At 36.2% G+C, this 11,416-nt stretch overlaps 1 protein-coding gene and 1 long non-coding RNA gene across 2 annotated transcripts; both read right to left on the reverse strand.

The window, feature by feature from the left end:
- Positions 1-983: 983 nt before the first annotated feature.
- Positions 984-4,092, reverse strand: LOC130590380 (uncharacterized). The gene is made up of 2 exons (XR_008968093.1): positions 2,811-4,092; positions 984-1,583 (listed from the first exon to the last, which is right to left on the reverse strand). It is a non-coding gene; the product is annotated as an uncharacterized LOC130590380 (long non-coding RNA).
- A 555-nt stretch (positions 4,093-4,647) lies between these two features.
- LOC104901009 (glyceraldehyde-3-phosphate dehydrogenase B, chloroplastic) lies at positions 4,648-10,656 on the reverse strand. The gene is made up of 9 exons (XM_010688554.4): positions 10,466-10,656; positions 10,280-10,384; positions 9,747-9,908; positions 8,497-8,664; positions 7,895-8,055; positions 7,665-7,726; positions 7,219-7,268; positions 5,969-6,375; positions 4,648-5,089 (listed from the first exon to the last, which is right to left on the reverse strand). The coding sequence occupies exons 1-9, from the start codon at positions 10,568-10,570 to the stop codon at positions 4,954-4,956; spliced, it is 1,356 nt and encodes a 451-aa protein (XP_010686856.1). The 5' UTR covers positions 10,571-10,656; the 3' UTR covers positions 4,648-4,953.
- Between the last annotated feature and the right edge of the window lie 760 nt (positions 10,657-11,416).

An 11,416-nucleotide genomic window follows, 5' to 3' on the forward strand; every position in this document is an offset into this window, starting at 1 on the left:
AATTTTCACCGATTGATCAACATGTTGGGTAATAATACTGTTTAAAAATAGTTAAACATAGGTGTTGAAGGAATGAGCACAAAGTTGAGGCCTTAGACAAACCAAGGCCTCATATCCCGTATAGATTTGCTTAGCAAAGCAAACGACTATTAACTACATAATGTTACATAGGGAAATCTTAGATCCATGTATTACTATGTCATTTTTGGAAAAAAAATAGGATTTTTCTTGGGTTTATATTATATGCTATATTCACATTAAAGTAAGAAATAATCCATTCTAGTATAACGAGTTTCAATTAGTATAAAATTGATTCAATCAATAAAACTCTTTATCAATCAACAGAACAAGTTTTATCATGTTAACATATAGTAAACTTTTAGTAAAAAATTTGAATCAACAAAAGGAAGTTTAATTAGCAAAAAATAGTTTTATAATTCAAAATAGAGTTTGACTTTTAATTTGTCAAAAAAATTGTTTCAATTACTCTTTGTATATTCTTTTGTTCTTAATTTGATATTTTTCTCTCTAAAAAAATTTCAAACAGGAAGAACAAGAAAGAATAGAGATAGGAGCAAGTAAGTTTTAATTAGTAAAAACCAATCGTGACTTTTGATAAGCCACAAACTAGGTGAAATGATACATGGAATTAATTGAATATATATGAACTTATTGCAATTGAACATCAAAATTATTTGAAACATTTTTATATTTTTGTGTGAAATAAGTTGAATAGAGGACAAGTTAATCACACTACTCACCATTATAGATAGCTAATTAGGACTACTCGACATCACTATCTTTTTTCAGCATATTACAGCAAAAACAGTGTGATATTCCAAAATACTACTCATTGGCTAGAAGTCTACTCAAGGCATGCCACCTATCATTGAAAAGATTTTAAAGTCTAGTTTCCAAATATGTTGGAATTATTCGATTCTAAGAAGCATATCAAAAGTTATGATCAGAAGAGTAGACATGACTTCTTCTTTTTTACTGATTTTCCACTTTGCTTTCATTCAAACTTGTACTATAAAATACACAATCGATCCTTATGCAGTAGTTTGCTTCTAATCGCTCCTAATTACTCAAACTTGTCCAGTCATACTCTAATTAAGTTCTCAATACTTGAAATTCATCAAATAACACCATAAACACACGAAAGGAGTAATATTTCGCAAAATTAAGCTCATCATGAGTAGGATCAATAGCATACAAGCAGTGCATCCTTCGAAGATTGACAATAGAAGGATAGTACCATGCAACAGTCGCAAGGTCCAGGCGCTTGTCTCAGCCCCTTTTCCAAGCTCCATTAACTTGGACGACGACAGTGGAAGAAAGCGGAGAACCGAAACGCCAGAGACAAACATAATTTGACATAGCTCGTGAAGGTGGAGGAGAACATATATTCGAATTATAAGTCACCCGAGACCACCTATGGATATTCTCCATAATCAAATTCATTATATGGGTTGGACAGGGAGCAACATGGCGGAATAACATATCGTTTCGCGCACACCATATGCTCTAGAGGATAATCACAAACTGAGCCACACGTTCTTCGAGAACCTGCTTTGGTGTACCTGTATCAAACCAACAAGGACAAACAATTACTTACCCACGTCTGGACCGGAATTGAGATGCGATTTATGCGAATTGAGTCTGAAGCCCCAAATTTGAAGAATGCCACACATGGTGTGTTACTTCACAATCCTGGAAGAGGTGTTCAGGAGTTTCAAAATGCAAATAATAACAAAAGTGGGACTTCGCTTCCACCAAGATACCACGCTTGTGTAACACTGAGCCCGTAGGAAGCGCATTATATAACAACTGCCACGTAAAAAGTTTCCACTTCGGGGACAGATGGCCTCTCTATAGGGCTACCCAAAGCCTGGAAGTACTCGAGGGGTGGTCAGACGGAAGTCACCAATATGCATGCTTAAGTGTATAGTCTCCATAATGTATAGTCTCCATGCTTGTCAAGAGTATGTAATCAGAATCAGTAGGTCCAAAGCGAGAATTCGTCGGGAGGTAGGCACATTAAAAGTTGCTCAAACTCGGCCAGCATGCCATTGACCATTAAAAATAGACTCTGACACTACAGGGGGAGGTTGGTTGGGTGGGTATTGATTCTTTAAAGTTGCAGCATGGCCATGAACCTAACAAGGATGAGTTATGGAGTTTGGTTGGGCGGCGTTGGTTCTTTAAAGCTGCAGCATGACCACAGGGCCGTTCCTGAATATTATTGGGCCCAGGGCGAAATTTTTAAAATGGGCCCTTGACGCACAAGAAATTAAAAAAATTACTCAATAAATTTTTTAATGAAAAGTTTCATTATATTAAAAAAAAAACATTACAAAAAATCATGGGAAGATGGAGGGCACAACTGTGAAATGTATGCTGGCAAAAAAATTAGATGCTGCTACCGAAAAAAAGTTCCTAGATATGCTATTAGAATATGAGACGATATCAAACTACAGTCACTACACACATAGCATCTAGAAGGGTGGAGATGGAGAAAAAACTTATTTAGCAAATTCAACAACTGGATGACTAATCCAATAGAACAATCATGAACTATACAAAATCAAGATAATCTAACTAAAACAAAACTAAACAGGTCCTTACAACATTACAACAAACTCCAGACCACTAATTCAGTAAGTAATCCAAAAACTATAATAAAAAAAAACCTTATTTCTTTTATTATCCCAACACCAAGAATCTAAATCTCAAACTATTAGGAAATAAAGTTCATAATAATAGATAAAAACTAGCATACAAGAAAGAAGAAGATTAGAATTACAAACCCACAAGTATTGTTGCTTGTGACTGCAGATCCCATTAACAAACTGAGCTATTTTACTCAAGTTTTTCGTCAATTTGAATTTTATAAATGGAGAACATCATAAGTTCAATTTATATGGGAAATTTGCAAGAATTTTAGGGAGAAAAAAAAGGAAAAATCGTTGACTTGAAGATAGATTTTTGTTGCTTTTGTTTACTGAATTGTTTTGACCATGGTAATGGGGAGAAGATGAAGAATTAACGAAAAAAAATCTTAATTTCGAAATTTCTTAATAATTTCAATAGATTGGAAGTAAAATTTATGAGTAATGCATTATATAAATGTAATTTTCCCCTAGTTAAATTGTAGAAAAATATCTCGTTGTTATATTTAAAAGGAGTTTAACAGCTATATTTTGGAAAATATAAAAATTTCAATGATATTAATGGTGGTTAGAGAAAATAATGGAGATTGAATTTGGGTCTTGGAAGGAGAGAGAATAACTGAAGAGTAAAGGAGATTAAGAAGCGTTTATGGAAAATATAAAAATCTCTACTTTCTCTTTCTTCTGTAATCACGCTCCTCTTCAAAAAATTATTGCCAGTGACTTTTTTTTTAATCTACAACTGGGGCCCTTTTTAAACTTGGGCCCTGGGCCACCGCCCCTCCAAACAAGGCTCAGGGCCGGGCCTGCATGACCATGAACCCAACGAGGATGAGTTATGGATGTAAAAGTGCCATTACCAGTCCTTCGACCTAAAGCTTCCTGAAAACGCTGGCCAACCTTTAACAAAACCCTCATCCCCAAGGCATCACCTTGGGACTACAACCACGCATAGCCAGAGACAACAGTGAACCCCCATATCTCCCACATATAACCTGACTGACCAGCAAAGAGGGTTGCGAATGAATACGCAACACTGCTTCCCCAATAAAGTAGCATTCCAATCACCAACATGCCACAATCCTAACCCCTCTGACGTAGGAAGGTTAGCGGATAAGTTCGATAACGAAGTTCGACAAAAGAGCCTGAAATGATTTCTACTAATCGGGCCTCCGGAGTCCGATTGCTTATTGTAATACCTTTCTGGAAACGGAACGTGCCAACAAGTCAAACTCATCACTACGCCGTGACCTATAGGCTTTTGAAGTCATCCGAGTTCGTTTAAGTCCCGAAATCAGCATTCTAATTATTTCAGGATTTTATTATTTTCTTAATTTCGTATTAGGGTTTTGTGTTAAGTATTTAAACATTATTAGGTCATTATTGGGAGGCAATTTTTGGACTTTTAAAAATATCACAGAGTTCGTACTCTTTTCTGGTGGATTTCGGATTTTCTACAGATTTATCGCTTGTAAATCTGTTCGTTCTTGATCGAGATTAGCGCTTGCTTTTCTCCATATTTTTCGACTGCGTCACCCTCTCATGTTTATGCTTATGTACAAGGGTTGCCTTTCGATAAATGATCGCCTTGCGATAAGAGGTACCTCGCCACCTGAAATGCAAGAGAGCCGAAGAGAGTGCTTTGGTAATCTTTTGGGTTAACAAATAAAGAGACATCATATGAGACAACATGGAGACCAAGACAGTGTTAGTGAGGAGTAGTCGACTTGCCTTTTCTATAAATTGCTATGATTCCCTTTCCTTGAAGTTGCACAATAATTGCTACAAATTCCTTTTAGGAAAAACTTTTGCAACCCATAATTTCAACTTATGTGGAACTTTCTATCTCGGGTGTCCAGTCTTCCTTGTTCATATTCACATGACATGTGGTCTTACTTTTATCACATTACATATTCATTGTTTTATATGCCGAACTCTAAATAGCAATTACAAAATAAAAAGGAAAAAAAACGCATGGAAGAAGTACTACTTTATATCATATATCATATGTCATATCTCAGCCGTAGGAGTTATCATTCAGAATTTATAAGGTATATTATAAAAGGTATACACAAATTTGAAGAGCCTGGCACTAGCAGTGGCACTGTGTGACTGATTTATTAGCCTCATTTTTAGTTCCACCTTTGGTTACAAGCAATTTACAAAATGAGAAGCTGATGCAATCATGTTATAAAAAAATTTTGTTCACTCAGACCATATTAGGCCAGATGCAGAAACACCAAAAAAGAAGCTGAAAGAGTAGAGAAAAGAGGAAATTGCATCACTCGTAAACTTTGCACTCTTCATCAGCAGGGTTATCCTTGCAGAAATCCTCCAATGGGTCTCCGCTTGATATTGCTCCCTCCATTCCAGGCCACTTGTTTGCTACAAGGTGTGCCAAGTCCACCACCCGTTGGCTACAGAAACCATCAAATTACACAGTCAACCTTAATGAATAGCATAGACAAACTTGTACTCAAGTCACAGGTTGACAGACAATAAGTGGATCCAGGGTAGCATAACTTCTAAGACTAAGTGCATCAGCCACTACATAAGCTTTACAAGGATGGAACAGATAGCTGACATTTTTTTGGTCAATTGGGTTCACTGTGTGTACATATAGTAGAAAATTTGTGGGAGAACCAGCCTCCTAAAACAAAACTTACTAAGTAGCTTTCAACTGAGTATATAGGCATGATATTTTTAGCTATTTCCAAGAAGCACCACAGATGATCTTTTAAGTACGATTTTTAGTCGTTTTGCAGATATATATAGGAAAAACTGACAAAGATACACTAAACTATGTACCATCCAGCAATGATAGCCAAGATGAATAAACGAATGAACAAGAATAGACTCAACTATAATCTATGTGAACCAAAAGTTTGGATTTAATGATGTCAAATCAGGCATCTATATATTTAATATGGATGAACACAAACCTCCTAATTGCTAATGATTTTGGAGAGGAAATTCACTTTGGAATGCTATTTTTCATCCTTTACTGTGCTTTGGATGCCTAAATATTCACCTTTGACATCACTATTCACTAGCTCTGTCTGTGTTCGCATAATTCATAGTTCTGTTTTTTTACGCATCTCTTTAGTTCAATCTATTCTTCCGTGATTGCCAATTGTTCAGTCTAATTTTGTCAAATTCTCCTAAGATGAGTGATTGTTCTACTTACAAGGATAAGGTTCAGAACGTATAGGAAACTGTTAATAGAACCAAGTTCAGCAACTTTTTCGGGTTCAAACACAAACAAATTATTAGCCTACACAGTATAATAATCTCACCTGTAACCCCACTCATTGTCGTACCAGGCAACGACCTTAACCATATCATCACCCATGACCATGGTGAGAGATGAGTCAATGGTAGATGAGACATCAGTGCACCTGAAATCCACTGACACGAGAGGGATGTCGCACACTTCCAATACACCTTTAGATGGACCTGCTGCTGCTTTCCTGAAGGCATTGTTTACATCCTCAGCTGTGATCCCTTTCTTTTCAATGTTGACAACAAGATCAACAACAGAGACATTAGGGGTAGGGACACGGAGGGCAATGCCATTGAGCTTTCCCTTAAGTTGGGGTAAGACAAGGGACACAGCCTTAGCTGCACCGGTGCTGGTTGGAACTATGTTCAGTGCTGCAGCCCGGGCTCTTCTCAAGTCCCTGTGGGAAGCATCCAAGAGCCTCTATACCAAGCAAACAAAAGCAAAATCAGGATCAACCAGTTAGTATTTTTCGGCTAATAAACAGATACATAAATCTACTCTTTTCTATTGTACTTAGTTTACAGTTATTTTGAAAACTAAAAACGCAGAATAAGAAATGAGAAAAAATTGTTTTGAATTGTGATGTAGTCAGTTCCCGGAATAAACTTGAGTAGTATATACAAAAATATTATACAGTTTTTAGAATCTTAAAACCAAAACTGGCACTAATACCGAATGGTAAGTTATCAGGCTCTTCATTCCAGTATAGTAAACCATGTGTGTGATTGTTGACAATCCAGATAAGGTATGACTGAAACAGAAAACTAATATTCAACATGAATCCCATAGACAAGATTTATGACCTTACCACCAAGCTTGGCTTGGTCTGATGGTACGACTTACTCCTCATGACCTTAATCAAGTCCCACTAGGAACACTTTGGAGGTGGGATGGCGGATTATCTCCTCCCCCCACCTTTGAAGCGTCCGAAATGTTGTGATCATGTGATGGACTAGTTATCTTCTGAGATACGAGGGCCGACCCCAGACCCATACTTACATATACCTGACCCACAAAAAAATATCTATGTCCTTGCGTCTTGGCAAATCTAGAGTAGTTGAGCGACTGCTTCTAAGAGACATGAGAAGAACATGTTGGAATGGAAGTAGTGACAGAAGAGGTGGTGAATGAGAACTAGGTTGATCCAAACCCAACTCCAATTTGTATAGTCCGAGTAACGTAGTATACTATGCCATAAAATAAAGCACGACAAATATCACTTCCTTTAAGCAAAGATTCAGTAACATTGTCGTGAGTTATAACCTGGTCACCAGTGTAGGAGTGAGTTGTGGTCATTGTCCCCTTCACAATACCTGCAAACAAAATTCAAGTAGATAATATTACAATTAAGATCATTAAGTGCAAAGAAGTGTACTATCATTTGATACTGATTACAGATATCTAAGTATATATATAGTATTAATAATTACATGATAGAAAAGAGGCAGGTCCTCAAGTATGGCTCTGTTCTACTCAACTTGAACTTAACTCATTATTCTTAAACTTAACTTTTGTTTTCTGAACTTAAAAGTAAAATTATTTAACTTGACTTATTTTGGTGAATTGAACCTATTTTTGCTTAACCAAGCTTATGTCTACTAAACTTAACTTATTTATTGCTGAAACCTATTTAATACGTTGAGAAGAACACATAGTGCATCTTAGATGCATCAGAAGTAGATGCCTAGATCGATTCATTGACTGCTTACCGAATTCTTCATCCATAATCTTCACGAAAGGAGCTAGACAGTTGGTGGTGCAAGAAGCATTGCTGCATATTACCAAAAACTTCCTATCATTTCCGCATATTATCATATCCAACACTAAAAACAATATAAACTTCTAAAAAGTCTAAATAGATAGGGCAGTCGATGTCGATCAATGAATAGGAGATTTCGGGTTTTCATTTTATAAAACTTAAATATAACGATTAACTAACCTTATGATGTTTGCAACATCATGAGAGTAGTCTCCCTCATTCACACCAACAACATAGGTGGGGATATCAGCACCCTTTGCTGGAGCAGTGATGATAACTTTCTTCGCACCAGCTTGAATGTGTTTGCCAGCACCAGGGCCATCAACAAAGACTCCTGTTCCCTATGTATCACACAACAAAACCATATAAGGATTTTTTACAAGTAATGCATGACAAATACATCTATTTGGGCTAAAAGTAAGTTTTGCTTATGGTACAATGATACTCCGAATTTTGTGGCAAAAGTTGAACTTCTCGTGTTTCCATCAACTAAACAAGTCTGCAGTTTTTTGCATCCCACAAAAGTCTACTTCTGAATTTCTGATGTTTCTTTAGGCCAACCAGACAAATAATACAATTAACTTTTGGTACTTGTTATTCTGAGTCGTCTAGTTTAAGAAATGGGGATCATCTTGGGATGGGGCCATGGAGCCATTGAGGGAGTAGAAGTTTACTACTAGCTATAAATCATCTAACCACAAATTTGCATCCTTCATGTCCATATACACTACCATTAACAATGTAACACAAAATCAAAGTGATCTGAAATATAAAAATATTACCTCAATGACGATATCAATGCCAAGATCAGCCCAAGGGAGTTTAAGAGGATCCCTGTTAGACACAACCTTGATAGACTTGCCATCAATGGAAAAGGTCTCATTGTCCACAATCTTCACATCGGCCTTAAAGGTGCCTAGTATTGAGTCATACTTGAGCAAATGTGTTGCCTACAATAAAAAAAGCAACATACATATTTTATTATAGCCCAAATTATCATCTAGTAATTAATCTAGTTCTACCACCCATTTTATAAACGATAATAAAATAATGATAATAATAAAGAAAAAATTATCTCAATATATCCACATTAATGTTTGTCCATCAGGATATACTTTTGTTTATTTCTATAAATTTTCATTGTCATCCATTATCATAAAAATTATGAGGTAAAACACATATTTGGAAATGAAACTAGCTTTTAAGCTCGGCTACATCCTGAGTAATTATATTTTTTATTTATTAATATTTTACTTTAAAATAATAAAATCAAGTATCGCTTGGTTTAATACGTTGAAACTTTGGTATATATGCTTGTGATCACCGAGTCCAACTTTATACAATGCATTTTCTATTTTTTTAATTGTATGTGGATGATATGGAGTTAAACAATTTGGAAATTACCAATGGTGACTCGAACTTTTCAAGTTTCCCATTGGTGACCCTTATTTTTTTTATTTCTATTGCTAACCCTTAATTATTGTTCTACCTCCAAATGCGACCTTATTAAGCAAAACACCATTAGATCCTTTTAACTTTCGGTTAGAACTAATGTCTTGGCACGCAAACCTATGTGTTTTCGATCATTTTTTTCAATTTTGACGTCATATATGTCTCTTAAGGGCTAAAATGACACTCAATTCCTTATCTGAACAATTTTTAGACATGAAAATCAATTTAGACTTTTAATTTGATCCTCAAGGGATAAAGTGAGCCCCAAAAATATAATCGATAACATTTGAGGCACGCAAACCTAGAACTACTTGTTAGTCTATTACCACTACTTGTTAGTTGTTACTAGCTGTAGGTGTAACAACCTCTGAGGCCCAAAAACCTACCCTCTCATATTTGCAAGCAATCTAGGTGGGCTCATAGTGTAAAAATTCTTTTATAAATTCATTTACCGGTTAGTCTATTACCAATACTTGTTAGTTGTTACTACTTACTAGCTACTAAACCGGTGGCTTCATACTTGATTCTTGTAACCTGAAAACTCCCTTATATAAACTTTGTATGATTAAAAAAAACTTACACTCTTGACACCTCCGCTGTCGTTGACGACAACAACATCAAGAGGAGAGTCCTTGCGGCCATGCCAGCACCTAAGGAAGTTCCTACCAATGCGTCCAAATCCATTGATTGCCACCTTCAGCTTGGCCACTGTTTCACCCCTAACAGGAGCTGCTCCCGTAGTCTAGATAAATTATCAAAACCAAACGCAAATTATTAGAAACAATAAGGCATTATATTCGATTTAGATCTCGCAAAAGTATGCCATACAAAGTGGACACTACCAGATGATCGATTAATAAATGGGTTGGGTTACGGATGATATATTATTAACCTGAACTAACACGATTTTAGCTGCTTAAATTATACAGCACAATGTAAAGGTGAAAAGTTTAGCAGTGTCTAAATTCATCATTCTAAATTCCTAGTATATATAGACCCATTTAGTTATATGAGCCTGGTTAGTGTACGAGGTTTTCTACATTACAGAAGCCATTTGTGAAATTGTGATTTGCCAACAATAATAATAGCAAAGGTATGATGCATTATGCATACCTTGGTTGTTAGCTGGGCAGCTATAACATCATGAAAAGATGCCTCTCGGGTAAATGTAACGCAGTTGCTGGATCGCAACCCAGAGAAATCAGCAACGTCAAGTTTCTGCATTACCCATAACAATGAATATTATAAAAACCATGATTAGATCAAAAAATGAGCCAAGAGAAGAAAAGGAAAGGAAACCTTAAAGGAGCATTGAGTAGGAAAGGAGTGCTGTTGAGCAGCCTTAGTTGGAAGCCTTGTGCTTGCAGGGATTCTTGTAGGAGCAAGAGCTGCATGAGAGGCCATGATTGATTATTACTCAACTGTGGCCTGCAGGCTGCAACAACTTAAGGTTAGCTTACAGTTTCCTGCAACTTTATAGTAGCCATACTTATTTGTGTGATAAAAAATAAAGTGAAAACTATGGTTCCAAATGCATTGAGAAAATGAGTGGTGAGGATGGTATATCAACAGTATACGAAAAAGATAAGATGATATTGGGGCCTCATCTTCTAAATCTGAGCCAATGATGTCCAATATTATTTAGATAAAAATACCTCATAGGCCACATTTTACTTTTCTTGGCACCAGCTTAGACCCGGCAGATCAGTCTCAAATAGTTGATCTGGAGACTAATTCATCTATACTTAAATCTTGGCTTTGGGGATTTAGCCTTCTTAACCGATTATTCTTGTAAAATTCGACGAGCAATAGGCCAACATGAACCGGGCCATTAAGGCTCGCAGTGGACCACAATTGGATGTTTAAGCCGTCGTCTATGCTTGATACTATTCTTCCGGCCCTTCCCACAAAATACAAAGAAGATAATTGTTCAACTTACAAACTCTATTTGATTAACAAATTAGGAGCTAATACCAAGTGCTCGAAAATTACCAGGATAGCCGATTTGTAAACCAATTAAGTTTAGTAAACTTATAACCACGGGAGAAGTTAACTTGGAGTAAATAACGTTGTCTTTTAAATCCAAATATTTAGTACAAACAAATAAAGATTGAATGACTGGGCTTCAGTCACCATATTATCAGCATCTAATAAAGCCAAATTTTAGCAGTATGTGGCCTAAATGCAAAAGACAGGTCTCTATCGGATTTCATACTTGATCACCGAGAACCAATCGTCAGAAAGCAGAAC

The sequence above is a fragment of the Beta vulgaris genome, chromosome 1 (assembly GCF_026745355.1).
Source record: "Beta vulgaris subsp. vulgaris cultivar EL10 chromosome 1, EL10.2, whole genome shotgun sequence".
Taxonomy (NCBI): domain Eukaryota; kingdom Viridiplantae; phylum Streptophyta; class Magnoliopsida; order Caryophyllales; family Amaranthaceae; genus Beta; species Beta vulgaris.